The sequence below is a fragment of the Aplysia californica genome, unplaced genomic scaffold (genome assembly GCF_000002075.1).
Source record: "Aplysia californica isolate F4 #8 unplaced genomic scaffold, AplCal3.0 scaffold00078, whole genome shotgun sequence".
In the NCBI taxonomy this organism is placed as follows: domain Eukaryota; kingdom Metazoa; phylum Mollusca; class Gastropoda; order Aplysiida; family Aplysiidae; genus Aplysia; species Aplysia californica.
Window position 1 is genome coordinate 324,363 of NW_004797348.1, and position 18,143 is coordinate 342,505.

An 18,143-nucleotide genomic window follows, 5' to 3' on the forward strand; every position below is an offset into this window, starting at 1 on the left:
ACACACACACACACACACACACACACTCACAAACAAACGCACACGCACGCATATGAACACACACCTCAAGCAGTTAAACTGTTGGCGATGAAACAAGCTAGCGTCGCCTAGTGACCTTGCCATTCACGCGCTGTGCGGCCAACAAAAGCGCAAAGAGCAAGTGCACTATCTTGGCAGTGGAGTATCTTTGGTAAAACTACATTTAATTTGAGCTCTGTTATCGTAGAATCATAGCAACACCTCTTTATGTATATTGTATCTATCAGAATGCAGTTTTCAAAGTAACTTGAATTGGTCGTATTATATTTCAACTTTTTTCTTTCGTTTGATGTCAATAACCTCTTAACAAATGAAAAATTAGCGAAAGGGGTGCAAGAAGTCCAATGGGTTTTTGATTCGTTATATTATTGTTATCGTACATTTAGCCAAGGCAAGCCTAGTTTTCCGGTCCGTAATTTCTACTGTATTATTTTACAGAGTTGTAAGCGACGGAAACCATATCAACCAATGGAAATGGCTGAATCGCCAGTAGCCAATGAAAAACTCCGGATTTCAACATCTCGGTGCTGCTAAATTCGAATTATTCAACTTCTGAGGGAGGCATATCGGAGACGATTGAGCTTATCTGAATGAAGTATTGGACAACAGGATGGCGACTTCAAGTTCTAAGGGTGATGTACGTCCCAAAGATGTGATTCCAGAAGTGCTGAATGACCCAGGAACAGGAAAACGTTATCTTCGAGGCCGATTTTTGGGCAAGGTGAAACTTGAAAACATGTCTATTCTTGTTGTGTTGTCTTCTTCCCGTCTTCCCTGTCCCTGACCGAACCAAAGTCGTCTTCATTCAGATCCCTCTTCTTGATTCCTTTCTTAGCTCTTCTCTATTGTCTATCTCTTTGTTTACTTTCTCTCATTCGTCTAAACACATGGGAACGTTGAGAAGCCAATTCTAAGTAGGCTACAAAAATCAGATTCAAATTTTCCTTGTCCTAACTTAACCAATAAGAGTAAGGCGTGAAGTCAGTTTTTCCAACAACTCAACAACAGATCAGATGACAATTCAATTCATTGGTGTTGTTTATCTTCTTGATCTAGATTCTAGATCTAGATTCTAGAATCTAGATTAGATCTAATATCTAGAGTCTAGATTAGATCTAGATTTATATCTAAGATATCTAGAGTCTAGATCTAGAAATCTAGATCTAGATATCTAGATCTAGATCTAGATCTAATCTAGATTTTTATACAGACCCACCGACCTGTAATCGGGTACAAAGTCACGAAGTATACTAGAATCTAGATTAGATCTAGAATCTAGATTCTAGATCTAGTATACAGACCCGGTAGGCTGTAGGGGATCTTTTGTGATTTTTAAGTGCCCAGAGCCGGTAGTGTGTGTGTGTGTGAGAGAGAGAGGGAGGGAACAGGGGGAAGTGCTAGCAAAATGTTTTGTCACATGCCCCCCAGGTGACAGGAGGGTATGAGAGAAGGGATCGATGAGAGAAAGATATGAGTGGGAAATAGGTTTGGAGAAAGAAAGACTTCTAAAGAGAAGGCGAGGAGCGATACACAAAAGATGAGAGAGAGAGGCAGGCAGAAAAAGAGGGGACAGAGACAGAGAAATAGAGAGTGACTGCTTGATTGAAACTATGACTATGACATTGTATTTCAAAGTGGCTAGCCGTACTTAAGTACGGCTAGACTGACAGTCTAGCCGTACTTAAGTACGGCTAGACTGCCAGTCTAGCCGTACTTAGATCTAGGTTTGGCCCAATCGACTCAAGCCTGTTAAGTACACAGGTCTCATTAGATCTAGATCTAGAGTAATTATTCAGGTTCAAATACATGCAAGTCAGTAAGGCACCTTTTGGTTTTGTCTGAAATACAAATACTTTAGGCATTGCAAACTAAAATTTTCATTTACAATTCAGCCATCAATATTAAGTACGGCTAAACTGACAGTCTAGCCGTACTTATCTTAGGCCCTATTTACATTAGAAAACAGGAGGTTTAAAATACATGCACTGTCATTAAGGAACCTGGTTTTGTCTCAAATACAAATACTTTAGGTACTGCACACTAAAAATGTATATTTACAATTCAGTAGGCCTATTTTTTGTAAATGGTCAGTCTAGCCATCATATTAAGAATAAGTACGGCTAGACTGTGAGTCTAGCCGTACTTAAGTACGGCTGGACTGCCAGTCTAGCCCTCATTAAGTACGGCTAGCCTCTTCCTTGTTATTTTCTTCAAATTTTGATTCCTCCAACTCCAAAACGGAGGAAAAATGATCGTTTATAAATCGAAAGGACATCCGCAATCTTCATTTAGATTTAAATATAGATCTAGATCAAGATCTAGGCCTCGAAACTAGAATCTAGATCGATGATTTCTGTCTGTCTGTCTAAATCTAGATCAAGAACCTAGAATCTAGGTCTACCCTGAGCCAAGGCCAAGAGGGCGCTGAAACTTTCCGAAATCACAGATTTCCCCTACCAGGTTTGTATACTTCGTGACTTTGTTCCCGGTTACCTGGTCTGTATACACTCCCTTTTTCAGAACGAAGTGTATACAGACCCGGTAACCGGAAACAAAGTCACAAAGTATACAGACCCGGAACGGGAAATCTTTTGTGATTCGGAAAGTTTCAGCACCCAGACCCGGTAGAGTGTGTGTATGTGAGGGAGAGAGAGAGAGGGGGGGGGGGTAGAGATCATTGGGAAGTGCTAGCAAATATTATCACATGCCCCAGATGACAGGACGGGACGAGAGAAAGATAGAGTGGGAAATTAGGTGAAAGAGAAAGAAAGACAGAGAGGGGGGGGTGGTAGACAGAGGAATAGAGAGGGTGACTGCTTGATTGAAATTATAAATGACATTGTTCTTGTCTTATTCATTCCCCCAACCCCAAAACGGAGGGAAAATGATCGTTCATCAGAAAGATATCCACAATCTTCCTTTAGATCTAGGCCTCAAAACTAGATCTATGATTTATGTCTGTCTGTCTAGATCTAGACCTAGGCAATAGATCTAGCGCAGAACCTTGGTCTACCCTGAGCCAAGAGGGTGCTGAAGCTTTCTGAAATCACAATTTATTTCCCTTACCGGGTCTGCATACTTTTGTGACTTTGTTCCCGGTTACCGGGTCTACACTCCTTTTTCAAAACCGTCATTGTCTGTGGCTGGGTTGGGTACCCATTCCAGTAATACCGCAATGTTGCGGTCTGGATCCTTTGTTGACAGTTGGATACAGTAAAATCACGCTTCCAGGTGATGATACTGGCCAGATTTTCAATGCATGCAATGCCAAACTGCACATTAAAATAGCCAAAACACAACTTTTGAAACAAACGGATCGTGTAAAAAAAAAAAAGGTTTGTGGCAGTTTTTGGAGCCAAAATTGTTCTCAGCACACTAAAAAACAATAAAACAGTGCTGAAAAATAGTCTAAAATGGGTCTTTTCACCCTGGCAACTGGTTCAGCTTTTTTACTCGACTTCAGGGACGTGGACCACCACACATGAAGCTGCAGCGAGCATCTAGCACATCTCTGTGATTGGCCTGAATATAGATGACGTATTTCAGCCATCTATTTTTATCGACTTTCGGGGCTTCCCTCGCCAGTTGATTAGATCTCACCATGGGGGGCCTGCTTTGCCGCTTAGTGCACAATGGGCCACGTCACTAGAGTAGATATCTAGGTTTCATCGCCCTCTGCTTGGGCTGTGAGTGCGCACGAGCGTGAGTGTGTGTGAGTGTACAACTTTGAGGAGTAGGTAGTTTAAGGAACGAGAATTGCTGAGGTTGTTTATAATTAACATATAAATTAATAGGGCCTACTCAAAAAACAAAAACAAACACTGCAAGATCTAGTCAACAGTTACTGTCCAGGGAAACCCAGGAGTCTTGGGGGAATCCCGGTAGACAACAAAAACAGATGGCGGAAATACAGTAACATCATCTCTGGGCCAGTCAGAGATGTGCTAGGTGCTTGCTGCTCCTTCATGTGACAGCAACACTGCTGTTTACCAATACCACCATTCATGTGTCAAAAAAATTTTATGCGGGGATTGGATTCCAGGGTTGACAGGTCACATCTGTTGAGCTGCTGAACCCCTTGTAAATCAATGGTTTTCAAGAAAATCTGAAACCTAATTTAACTAATTTCAAAAGAATAAATTATGGGAAAGTGGGGGGGGGGGGGTGGGGTTGTCCTCCTCTGGAACCCCCATCATCATCATCATTGCCTTTCTCACCCTGCACCAGGGTATAGGCCACGGACAAACACCCCCCACTTTTCTCTATCCTGGGCTAGCCTCTTGATGTTATTCCATGTCTTCCCACTTTTCTGTACATTGATTTCTGTGATTCTTCTCCAAGTTCCACGAGGTCTTCCCCTTGATCTCTTGCCCTGTGGGTTCCAATCCAAAACTTTCTTTGTGGAACCCCCAGGTTAAGTAAGGATAAAACTTATTCACTTTTTCGCTTGGTCAAAACCTTGTCTGAAAGTACAGTATTCTTGTGAAAAAGTCACACTTCCAAAACTTGAGTGTCCTTGGAAACTGCAAATTCTTTTCTTTTTTTTTTTTTTGTAGCTTTGGTCAACCTTTTTCAGCTAAAATACACACAGTGCTTTTAAATGAACTATAAGTATGATTATGGGTATTAGCAACAAAAAATCATTAAATAGAAATTGCCTGAGGGTTGGAAAAATGTTGGTTTCTTCGATTTTACCTTGATGAAAGCCTAGTTTTACCACAGTGACTTACACACATCAAAATAAATCCTCTTTTAATTTCTCGTCACCTCAGGCACTATGCATACAACACATTCATTTCATTATGTTCATGTTTGTATAATATATTGTGTGTCAGCGTTCTTGCACTTAGTGCAAGCTTTGCACCATTCTGTGATGGATGTTTAATGGGCCTCAATGATTTAAAAAAAAACCAAGTAAATTGTTTCTGTGGGTGGTTGGCGGGTGCTCTGGTGTGGTTTGCTCCTTCTTTCCTATCAAACATCTGTTGTCCTTATCAGCTTATCTCACCTCCTTTTTTGTGTTTGTAACTCTTAATTGTGTTGCAAGTGTTGTAAAACTGCTTTTATTTTTAAAAAATGGTTTCTGTATAAAATTTGTCATGTCTTGAAATGAAATGTGTCGTTACCTCAGAATTACCAAAGTTCTATTTGCTCAGAGCCTAGTTTTGAGAAATTTGATTTTTTTAAAACGTTGAGTTTCACGTCACATGTCATGCTTTTTTAAAATGCAATTCATTGAATATCTTGATGATTCTGAATAATCTCACGGTTGTAATAGAGCAGGTAGAACATTTGGTTTCTGACCTCATGGCCTTGGTAACTCAAAACGGCCATAAAAAAAACGTCAGATAGAACTTTGTAGTACTGAGGTAGTGTAATGTCTACTTTCCCCCTCATACCTATCATGAATGTTGTAGCCTGCCCCTTTACCTACTGTACAGCGAATATTATTTGGTACTTTTTGTATATTTTCAGGGGGGCTTTGCAAAATGTTACGAGCTAACAGACATGGACACCAAGGCTGTCTGGGCTGGAAAAATCGTACCCAAATCACTTCTTGTCAAGCAACACCAAAAAGACAAGGTCAGTGTAACTATGTCTGCTTTCATTTTTAAAATGAATTTCTAAGACCCAGTTCGTGGTGGCAGAATTTAAAGAGGAAGTTTTCCTGGTTTCCATATGATGTAGGACAGATGAGATCAACTTGAAAGGTTTGTACATTGTGATAAAATTGGTTCCTCCATTATATGTTTTCCAGAATAATAAAATGCAGTTGTTTTCAGGAATAGGGGAATAAGGTGTGACTGAGAGAGGTATCCTAGATTCTTTTCTGCCAGGATGGATTGACAGGACTGAAATGTAAACGGTTTCTCAAAGTAAAAAAGTTAGTAATACTGAGTGTTTCAAAACATTTTTAACAGTTTGACAGTGTCTATACATTACAGAATTATTTGTTTTGTGAAAGGTGGTTGTTGTGGAGGAGACTTTTAGAATTTGTTGTATTTTTGGTTATAGTGGGGATTTAGTATTTTTATGAACATAGAGTTGCAACAGTTATCTTTTTTTTTTTTTGATTTTCCAAAAAAAAAAGAAGAATGAAGTGACTATTTCTCCGAACGCTCTGGAAAATAAACTTGACCTCTATTTCTCCAAACTGTTTCCGTTCTCTAGATTTTTTGGTTATTTGTGAGAGTTCGGCGTCATCTTTCATTTTGCCATTCTGCAAGGACTGAGAAGAACAAGCATTTTATCCATCGAATTCAATTTCTAGAGCTAGAGATTTATAGATGTCTGAATATTCAGATACTTCAGTTGTGGTTGGGGCAATGTTCCCGGACTATACAGTCCATGCCGGCTTTAAGCACGGTCATCTGGAATAAGCTTTCTCTTGACCTTATGCAGTTGTGAGCGCCGTAAAACCTCTACTAAAACTTTAACAAAAAACTAGCTTCTTGTTGCAGCCTCAATCTCCATTTTCATCCTTGAAGTTGTTCTTTATATGGCCCCTGACATTTTAATTCGCAGGATGTCATTTTGCAGTATTTTTTAAATTTTGATCAAGCATCCTATAGAAATTCTCTTTATGACTTTGTGTGTGTATGATTTCATTTCTGCAGATGGCACAGGAGATTGCAATTCACCGCAGTGTCGAGCACAAGCACATCGTGAAATTCCATAGTTTCTTTGAGGATAATGACAATGTATATATTTTACTGGAGCTGTGTCGCAGGAGGGTAAGGATTATGACTATAATTATTATTCTTATTCTGTTCTTTCCCATTTACCCCCCCCCGCGGCGGTGCCATTGACTGAAGTGTCTTTAGGCCATTCCCAAAGGTGTGACATTTTTCGTTCTCATGCACAGTAAAAATTGTAAATGGGCTGATTCATCAATGTCACGCTCATAACTGTGCCTGATCTACAGCAGGGAACTGCTGCTTTTTCTTTCCTAATCCTTACTATTGTCATTTTTCATCTACTTCTTTTGTATGTTTGTCACACTCTTGGGACCCGCTATTTCCGGGTGCCTTGAAAGTCGAAACAGACTTTGTGCTGTTGAAGCTAGAGAGGTAAACAGAGTAAGTCTTATTCCCTGTAAGGACTTCTCTGTTGACATCCACCCCTTGGCGCTCATATAACCGTATGCAGTTGCGAGCGCCGTAAAACCTATACTAAAACTAAAACTAAAACTCTGTCCCTTTGTTATTGTTTTGTTAGGCATTGCGCCTAGGACTAATTTACTGTCACTGTACTGTGAAAATATTAGTTTTACCAAAAGCAGCTCACATTTGTGCGTCTGCTTTTTTTTAATGGAACGTGAACCGAATTTTGCATTTTGTCAGTACTTTGCTCCTTTGCATTTCTGTGGAATTCTCGTTTTCAACATTTCTGTCGATTTCTTCGGCTTCGACAATATCCTGTTCTCATGTGCTGAATAACAGCAAAATTGATTTACTGGTTGGTGCCTAATTTCAGCTTTTGGCGGTTTGAATACAATTACATACTAGTGCTTGAAACTTGAAAGGTATTGTCATTATTGTCCTATTTTTTGTGGGTGGAACGTCGTCAGCGAGCAGTGCAAACCTCTTTGTTTTCTGTGGGACCTTGTTAAAAAATGTTTCTTCTGCAGCTCAATAGTTTTGTAAAAGAAGTATTCTAATCCCAAGATTTATTGAGAGGGCTAGCATCTAGTTTCAAAACACCACCAGACTGAGAACTAAGAGAATAAACAGTTTCGTTCCCTTGAATTTGTAACCACCAAACATTGAGCAAATAATTGTTGGAAGTACTATTTGTGTAGAATGTATCCCATGTAAATATTCTTGTACAAAATATTAGCTTTCATTGTTACTCTTTTTTTGTTTGGACTGTCCTTTTCATGACCTTTCAGCACTTAAAATGTTTAAAGTCAATCCAAAAGGGATTGAAAACATTTTACGATCAAACCAGGGCTTTTATGAGATTGTGATGCTTTAGAGGTAACATTGTTGTGTTGATAGAGCAAAAGAAAACGGTGTGCAATTTTTAAAAAATGTGATGTGTTTTGCAGTCCCATACGAAGCTTCATTCATGGTCTATTTTATCGCCTCTTAAATTTGTGCTGATAGGGTGTAACACATTTTACACTCATAAGGTAAGATCTATCAGGTTAGAATATGTTGAAATTTCCATTTTGTAATCTGTGTTGAAAGACTCATAGAAAACAATGCAGTAAAAAAAATAAAAATTGTTTTTGCAGTCCCTTATGGAGCTCCACAAGCGGCGAAAGGCTGTCACAGAACCTGAGGCTCGGTATTTTGTTCGCCAAATCATTGAGGCCTGCCAGTACCTTCACGGTAAACGGGTCATTCACCGAGACCTTAAGTTAGGCAACCTCTTCCTGAACGACGAAATGGAAATCAAAATTGGAGACTTTGGTCTGGCCACAAAATTGGATTATGAGGGGGAACGGAAAAAGTGAGTAGTTACAGTACAGTTGCCATATCTGCCACCTAGCACGTAAAAACGTATCTTATACATTTTTGAGGTTCAGAGTGCACTTATTCTGTTTTTGTATCCTATTTTCTTGTATTGGTGGGCTTGAACTTGCTGATTGATGCTGTCAAAGAAATATTATGCACTTTGAGAGTCAGATTTGCGAATAATGAGAACGAAGTCCATTTATAATAAAATTTATTAATTGGAATTGTGTCTGTTATAATAAAGTTCAATATGTCTTTACTTAATATTTCTCACATTATTGTTGTAGATCTGCTTCATGCCCGATTCTGTTACTTTTAGTTAGCGTGACTCAGCAGCCCGCCGGAGCTCCCCGGCTTGGGGTCACGGGGTTAATGAGCCCTGAAGCGACTGTGCCGGTGTCAGTTAGGAAGTTCACATTTTTGGCCATGTTTAAAACGATATAGCTTCTTCCCCATCCCACACAGCAAACCATTATGTGGATGTACTAAAAGCTCAATGTCTTGAGATTTATTCTGCGTTAGAATGGTTAATTTCTGTGCCTTACTTTTTGTTCTAGACAAGTGTTTGTAGAGTACCTAATTTGTCCTATTTTTGTTACAAACTTATGAATAAAAGATTGTTAATTTAAAAAAGGCTCGACAGATCTCTCCAAAGTCTCTGTTAAACTGACTACGAATATCATGTCTTTTACCATGAGAAATCTTAAATCTGCGCGAGTAGTAATAGTCAAGTTATAAGAGAAGAAAGATGCACATCTGCATTTTTTAACTAAAGACGATCAGCGTTAGCTCTTGTTTTACTATTAAACAAGAGAAAGTTACTCTACGTTTGTTCATGAATCATGCTGTGTCTGTGGCAGCCCACCCAAAAAGATATAATATAAAACACGGCGTCACTTTTCGCCTGATTCTGTTACTTTTAGTTCACGTGACTCATCAGCCCGCCGGAGCTCCCCGGCTCGGGGTCACGGGGTTAATGAGCCCTGAAGCGACTTTGCCGGTGTCGATTTGGAAGTTCACATTTTTGTCTGTTTAAAACGATATAACTTCTTCCCCATCCCACATAGCAAACCATTCCGCGGATGTACTAAAAGCTCAATGTCTTGAGATTTATTCTGCGTTAGAATGGTTAGTTTCTGTGCCTTAGTTTTTGTTCTAGACAAGTGTTTGTAGAGTACCCAATTTGTCCTATTTTAGTTACAAACTTATGAATAAATGATTGTTAATTTTTAAAAGGCACGGCAGATCTCTCCAAAATCTGTGTTAAACTGACTACGAATATCATGTCTTTTACCATGAGAAATTTTAAATCTGCGCGAGTAGAAATAGTCAAGTTATAAATGAAGAAAGATGCACATCTGCATTTTTAAACTAAAGACGATCAGTGTTAGTTCTTATTTTACTATTAAACAAGAGAAAGTTACTCTGTGGTTGTTCATGAATCATGCTGTGTCTGTGGCAGCCTGCATACAACTAAAAAGATATAATAATAAGCGATTAAAAAATCCACAAAACTGTGTAAATACATGGGTAGAGATAAACTTCTTGTATGGAATAAAAATAATGACAGCTAACACATTCATTCTTTGTTTTTGCGTCGGAAATATGCGCGGACACAATTATGAATATAAAGAAATCAGTCACATTGTCTGTTATTGCAAATGGTCTTAGAAACCAAAAATAAAGCTGGAAAAGTCTGGTGCTGATTCAGTGTCCCTGGAAAGATGGAAATTATTCTTATAACCCAAATACGAGAAGTCATCCCTATTATTCAGTCAACTTACAAAACCTAGACTTAACGTTTTAAGAAAAGTACGGAATTTCTGAAGTGTAACAGATGCCGTTCGGGTATTAGATCTACATTGAAGATGTATTCTAGCACTAAAATCGATTTGTACTTTTCATAGAGAAACTTCATGGTGACTTTTATAAACTTTCGAGAAAATGATATATGCGAATATTCACGATTATATTAGACACATAAAGTTGTATTTGGAGGAATTACTTCATAGCGAATTGTGTGCCTGACAGATAAAGTTGCAAAATTACAGCCTTCTATTATAAGCGCAGATACCATCTTTTCTGAGTATCTGCACCAATGTTATGTCGTTCATGTTCCAAAAGTTCGACAGATTTTGACGACGCCTTTTTTTAATATTGATTTTTTAAAATTTCCGCTAGCCAAAAAAACCTACAATTTAGCATTGCCGACTTCAGCGCGTCTAACGAAATAACCAGACAAGTTACAACGTCCGTTCTTTTTTGAGTCTCAAGAGCAGAAATGCATGCTTTGGGTGCACTAAATGAGAATTACCATAAATACAAGGATACACCTTAAATTGTACGTTGAAAAGTACCAAAAATTAAATCGGCCCGGACAGAGTGGCGACAGAGAGCTGACCCCCGTGACCCCGACGTGATAAGGCGCCTGGCGGGGAACCCCCCTCGGCAACTAAAATTCCACTGCCGGTGCGCCGTGAAACGATTAAAAAAACCCACAAAACCGTGTAAATACATGGGTAGAGATAAACTTCTTGTATGGAATAAAAATAATGCCAGCTTACACATTCATTCTTAGTTTTTGTGTCAGAACACAATTATGAATGTAAAGAAATCAGTCGCTTTGTCAGTTATTGCAAATGGTCATAGAAACACAAAATAAAGCTGGAAAAGTCTGGTGCTGATTCAGTGTCCCTGGAAAGCTAGAAATTTTTCTGATAACCCAATTACGAGAAGTCATCCCTATTATTCAGTCAACTTAAAAAACCTAGACTTACCGTTTTAAGAAAAGTAAGGAACTTCTGGAGTGTAACAGTCACTGTTCGTGTATTACATTGAAGATGTATTCTGGCACTAAAATAGATTTGTACTTTTCATAGAGAAACTTCATGGTAACTTTTAAAAACTTTCAAGAAACTATGCGAATATTCTCGACTATATACATAAAGTTGTATTTGGAGGAATTACTTCATAGCAAATTGTGTGCCCGATGGATAAAGTTGCAAAATTACAGCTTTCTATTATATGCGCAGGTACCATCTTTTCTTAGTATCTGCACCAATGCTATGTCGTTCAGGTTCCAAAAGTTTAACAGATTTGGTCGTGGCCATTTTTTTTATATTGATTTTTTTTTCTTTTACGCTAGTCCGAAAAAAATTGCATTTTAGCATTGCCGACTTCAGCGCGTCTAATGAAATAACCAGACAAGTTACAACGTCCGTTCTTGTTTGAGTCTCAAGAGCAGAAATGCATGTTTTGAGTGCACTAAATGAGAATTACCATAAATACTAGGATACACCTAAAATTGTACATTGAAAAGTACCAAAAATTAAGTCGGCCCAGACAGAGCGGCGACAAGGAACTGACCCCCGTGACCTCGACGTGATAAGGCGCTCGGCGGGGAACCCCCCTCGGCAACTAAAATTCCACTGCCGGTGCGCAGTGGCTTGAATTTAAATCTATTGCGTGTAGAAGAGTTTGTAAAGGAATTACAGTGGTTACTTGGCCAATGCCCTCTAGCTTGACCCGCTGCAATGATAGAGCTGATTTTTTTTGTTTTGAAAAGTTGGCTGCTATGAATTGCTGATATTCATCTATAGACATGTTTCCTTTTTTAAAAGAAGTTAAAAAAAACCCCCTTTTTTAGCCTTGTATGTAGTGGTGGTGGGTTTGTGTTTTTTGGAGGCCTGTGTGGTGATGTGGTCTATTCCCGTCTTGTTTTTTATGGCATGGTGTAATCTTAGTCCTTTCTGTTCTTAGCCTTATATGTGAGGCAGCATGGTGAAATCAGGCCTTCGTCAAAGTAATGAAATTGAAGAAAATGACATTTTCCCACCAGTTTGACAATTTATACCGAACTTTTGGTTCAATTACTTTTATGTCCTTTCAAAAACCCTTTTATGTGTGGGTTTTAAGGGAAAACTTTGATTAAAGGCACAAAAAATGTAAATTTGCAGTTTCTAATGACTCTTTTTAAGCTATGGAAGTCACTAAACTTTGGCTTCCATTTTCTCGCTAGTTTTACTTCTGAAACCGGGCGACCCCACCTCCTTCAACTGCAAATATCTCGAGTTCTTTTGGAGATAAATGGATATTTTTTTCTTCGAAGGCAAGGCGAATGAATAAGCTTTAAGGTGATACCAATAACTCCACATACCCAAAAATTGACTAGCGCTTGGTTCCACCACATTGTGACACTCAATATAGCTGTTTTTTGTTTGGCTTTCTGTAAACTGTCTTTCAACGACAGCTGTATAGCCCAACTGATTTCTGTGACCAAGCTATAATCTTTTTCAAGTGCCTGAATTCAGACAACTGTCATCGCGCTCTCGCCATTCTCATACACATACACCACCATGAATATCAGAAATAATCCTTTTTTTTTTAAAAGATGCCAACCATTTTCTGTTCAGTTTAGATTTCCCAGACGTGATATTATTTTTGTAAAAGGGAAAAAATGTTTTTGTTGCTCATGGTGTTCTCTTATTTGCAGGTTTTTTATTGGTTCCAATTAACTTTTTTTTTTCAGGACCCTGTGCGGTACACCAAACTACATAGCACCTGAGGTGCTTGGAAAGAAAGGACACAGTTATGAAGTGGATGTTTGGTCCCTTGGTTGTATAGTGTGAGTATTTTTTTTATATTTTTATCCTTCATAATTAGCATGGAAACAACTATTATTAAGAAAAAAGAAATTGTCACATGTCACAGCAACAGCACTCCATGGGTATATTGACTGAAAGCTGTTTTGTGATGCTGTTTGGCTGGAGGATTTTCGATACTACTGGTCCTCGTCCTTGAAAAAAATTAGCCTGGGAAAAGCTCCTCTCTATTTTCGTTTTAGATTGTGCTGTTTACTTTCTAAATAGCAAGGCAGATTATCATTATTGTTTTCACTGCTTGTAACTTGTTTTCACTTGAAGTTAATCGTGATATTGACTCTTTTTAGTATTCTTTTCGAAACTTAAATTTTAGCATCATTTCCGTGACCAAAATCCCAATTACGGTGGACATTTTTCCATTTTCTCTACCAGACTCAATATTATTTCGAAACAGACAAAAGTTCCATAACGGCCCTCGTGTTGTATGCAAGTTAAGTCTCGTTTCATATGAAGTATTAGAGATTGGCACAGATGTTTTTAATGCATACCGGCATTTTCAGAATTGGAATTAGTTGGAGCATTACTAAACCCTTTTTTTGTAATTTCTTGCCTTCTTTGAGTTTGCGGCTGTATACTTAAACTTAAAGACTCGGATATCATGTAAATATTTGAACTTTAAAGCCCTCTAAAGCATAAGCAACTTTCTTTCCTTGATTATTTTCTATCATGTATATTTGCCCTGTAAATAGACAAAAGGCTGAATGTATTGCTTTGTTCTGCCAGAAACAAAATCAGACTTCACGTAGGATGTAAGAAGGGACATTTTAGACATTATCGTTGTGATTGTTCTATGCTTTTCAAAGTTCTCATTTGTTTTCTTTTTTTTTTCTCAACAGTTACACACTTCTAGTGGGAAAGCCCCCTTTTGAGACCTCATGCCTAAAGGACACATACATGCGCATCAAGAAAAATGAGTACCACATCCCACACAAAATCACTGTACCAGCCTCAAACTTGATTAACAGACTACTCAAAGCAAACCCAACTGAACGACCGAATATGGATCAAATAATGGAGGATCCGTTTTTCACATCTGGTATGTTCAGTAAAATATGTTTCTTCTGCTGGCAAATTTCTTTTGCTCAACTTTTATTTTTTAAGGCTTTATTATGTAAGCTATTTTTATAGATGGGCATTTTTGTAACAGCTCTAACAAATGTGTCAGAGGATTTACAGGGGTTTTGAGGTCTGCCGTTTTTTTAGACTGGGGCCGGCATGTACGTGTGTAAAAACCGGCGACTACACAACATGCAAAACGATGGTCTTGAGCTGGATTGAGAAAGAGGCAGATGGTGTGCGACTTCAACAGTTCATTAGAAAACTGAGCAAGCCAGTTGCTGCACTTTGCATTTGGTGCTATAAGTAATCTTGTACGGTGGCAAAGTGTTGCCCCCTTAATCCAATACAGTGCTACACTACATCGTTTGCATAAGTCTAAAGTGAAAGAAATCTGTAAACGAGACACTAACTGGCAGCAAACTCTGGATTTTTAATCCCCAAACTGGGTCAAATGCTTGTTAGTCAGCTTTGTGTCTTGGTTGTTTTTTTTTCAAATACAGTATGGTTAACAAATATGACGCTTCCGAACTTTTCTCTTCCAAAAACATAGATGTTCCAAGATATTGCCTCTGGATCTCACTGGTTTTACTCCAGCCTTCGGAGAGCGCGCATACGCTTTCGTGTGAATTTCCTCCTTTTTTGAAATTCCTGAGTGGCAGCTGTTTAGTGTGTGTTTTATTGTCTTTGCCCTATCTTTCTGTACAATGACTTAGGTTTTTGAAAATTCCCACCCTACCTCTTCAGGTTTTTTGATGTCTATGAATTTTCACCCCTGTTCTTGCTCAAAAGAGGTGCTTCATGGCTGTGGTGATGAAGTGTGTATTTATATCTGAAATTAATTATTTTACCCTTTCATGTTCCATATATTTATGATAAATTTGTCATGTATGTGACCTCTTGGTTGTAGCAATGTTTTTTTTAAAGTCTTTGTTGTATCCATGCTTGTTGTGTTATGTTTATATATGTTAAATATTGGTGTAGTATCATGCAATTCATTTTTAAACCAATGTTCACACTGGCATCAGTCAGTTTATCTTTTCCTTTTCCCCTTTTTTTTCTCATATAGGCTGCCTGCCACCCCGCCTGCCAACATCATGCCTTACGATGGTGCCCAGGTTGGATGCTCTAATGAAGGTGCCTGCAGTGGATCCAATCATGAGTGGTAGTGGTGGTGCCCTCACTGCTGACAGTGCTGCGAGAAAACCGCTTTTGGATGTCAATGGTTAGGTTTAGATGAGCTTTTGGGATTTTCATGAAGTTCTCTTTGAACACTTGAATTTTGTCTTCATCACCACATGTTTGAATAATTTGCCTTTCACAATACTGTAGAATATACCATTCTTGTGTGTATATTGCAGAGGGATGTAGTCTCTTTGGACAGTCCTCTCTTCCTGTCCTTTTTCACATCAACCCTCCAAAATTATCTGTCATCTTGCTTTTTCTCTGGTTCTGTAGTGTTCAGTCAGTCAGTTTGTGTGGGAAAGATTGGGTATATTCCCAGATCCACTACTTTAAATGATTATACTTTTCAATAGAAGTGTCTTGCTTCGTCATTGAATTGGTCTTCAATTTGTCTTATGTAGCTTATTACAAGAGGGAGCCATTAAATTTGACGTTCCTCATTTTTAATGATTGCACTTATTTGATAGGGGCTTGTACCCATACTTTGTGGTAGGTATTTTGTTCAGATTTTATTTGTGGGTGGTTGGCGGATGCTCTGCTTCTTCTTTCCTATCCAACATCTATCATCCTTATCTCCCCTTCTTCTTTTTTATGTTTGTGTCTCTCTTGTAACACCTCTAATCTTCTGGCGCTCATATGACCGTATGCAGTTAGGAGTGCCGTAAAACCTCTACCGAAACTAAAACTAAAACTCTGTCCCTTTGTTATTGTTTTGTTAGGCATTGCGCCTAGGACTAATTTACTGTCACTGTACTGTGAAAATATTAGTTTTACCAAAAGCAGCTCACATTTGTGCGTCTGCTTGTTTTTAATGGAACGTGAACCGAATTTTGCATTTTGTCAGTACTTTGCTCCTTTGCATTTCTGTGGAATTCTCGTTTTCAACATTTCTGTCGATTTCTTCGGCTTCGACAATATCCTGTTCTCATGTGCTGAATAACAGCAAAATTGATTTACTGGTTGGTGCCTAATTTCAGCTTTTGGCGGTTTGAATACAATTGCATACTAGTGCTTGAAACTTGAAAGGTATTGTCATTATTGTCCTATTTTTTGTGGGTGGAACGTCGTCAGCGAGCAGTGCAAACCTCTTTGTTTTCTGTGGGACCTTGTTAAAAAATGTTTCTTCTGCAGCTCAATAGTTTTGTAAAAGAAGTATTCTAATCCCAAGATTTATTGAGAGGGCTAGCATCTAGTTTCAAAACACCACCAGACTGAGAACTAAGAGAATAAACAGTTTCGTTCCCTTGAATTTGTAACCACCAAACATTGAGCAAATAATTGTTGGAAGTACTATTTGTGTAGAATGTATCCCATGTAAATATTCATGTACAAAATATTAGCTTTCATTGTTACTCTTTTTTTGTTTGGACTGTCCTTTTCATGACCTTTCAGCACTTAAAATGTTTAAAGTCAATCCAAAAGGGATTGAAAACATTTTACGATCAAACCAGGGCTTTTATGAGATTGTGATGCTTTAGAGGTAACATTGTTGTGTTGATAGAGCAAAAGAAAACGGTGTGCAATTTTTAAAAAATGTGATGTGTTTTGCAGTCCCATACGAAGCTTCATTCATGGTCTATTTTATCGCCTCTTAAATTTGTGCTGATAGGGTGTAACACATTTTACACTCATAAGGTAAGATCTATCAGGTTAGAATATGTTGAAATTTCCATTTTGTAATCTGTGTTGAAAGACTCATAGAAAACAATGCAGTAAAAAAAATAAAAATTGTTTTTGCAGTCCCTTATGGAGCTCCACAAGCGGCGAAAGGCTGTCACAGAACCTGAGGCTCGGTATTTTGTTCGCCAAATCATTGAGGCCTGCCAGTACCTTCACGGTAAACGGGTCATTCACCGAGACCTTAAGTTAGGCAACCTCTTCCTGAACGACGAAATGGAAATCAAAATTGGAGACTTTGGTCTGGCCACAAAATTGGATTATGAGGGGGAACGGAAAAAGTGAGTAGTTACAGTACAGTTGCCATATCTGCCACCTAGCACGTAAAAACGTATCTTATACATTTTTGAGGTTCAGAGTGCACTTATTCTGTTTTTGTATCCTATTTTCTTGTATTGGTGGGCTTGAACTTGCTGATTGATGCTGTCAAAGAAATATTATGCACTTTGAGAGTCAGATTTGCGAATAATGAGAACGAAGTCCATTTATAATAAAATTTATTAATTGGAATTGTGTCTGTTATAATAAAGTTCAATATGTCTTTACTTAATATTTCTCACATTATTGTTGTAGATCTGCTTCATGCCCGATTCTGTTACTTTTAGTTAGCGTGACTCAGCAGCCCGCCGGAGCTCCCCGGCTTGGGGTCACGGGGTTAATGAGCCCTGAAGCGACTGTGCCGGTGTCAGTTAGGAAGTTCACATTTTTGGCCATGTTTAAAACGATATAGCTTCTTCCCCATCCCACACAGCAAACCATTATGTGGATGTACTAAAAGCTCAATGTCTTGAGATTTATTCTGCGTTAGAATGGTTAATTTCTGTGCCTTACTTTTTGTTCTAGACAAGTGTTTGTAGAGTACCTAATTTGTCCTATTTTTGTTACAAACTTATGAATAAAAGATTGTTAATGTAAAAAAGGCTCGACAGATCTCTCCAAAATCTCTGTCAAACTGACTACGAATATCATGTCTTTTACCATGAGAAATCTTAAATCTGCGCGAGTAGTAATAGTCAAGTTATAAGAGAAGAAAGATGCACATCTGCATTTTTTAACTAAAGAC

At 38.4% G+C, this 18,143-nt stretch overlaps 1 protein-coding gene across 2 annotated transcripts in view; it reads left to right on the top strand.

The window, feature by feature from the left end:
* Positions 1-584: 584 nt before the first annotated feature.
* LOC101855475 (serine/threonine-protein kinase PLK1) overlaps positions 585-18,143 on the top strand; it is a 28,572-nt gene continuing 11,013 nt past the window's right edge. For both annotated transcript variants that reach the window (XM_005094215.3, XM_005094216.3), the window contains exons 1-7: positions 585-760; positions 5,515-5,622; positions 6,657-6,773; positions 8,279-8,496; positions 13,030-13,125; positions 13,999-14,198; positions 15,288-15,443. In XM_005094215.3, coding sequence (XP_005094272.1) covers positions 650-760; positions 5,515-5,622; positions 6,657-6,773; positions 8,279-8,496; positions 13,030-13,125; positions 13,999-14,198; positions 15,288-15,443 — 1,006 coding nt within the window. In that variant the 5' untranslated portion in view covers positions 585-649. The remainder of the gene's footprint in view (positions 761-5,514; positions 5,623-6,656; positions 6,774-8,278; positions 8,497-13,029; positions 13,126-13,998; positions 14,199-15,287; positions 15,444-18,143) is intronic.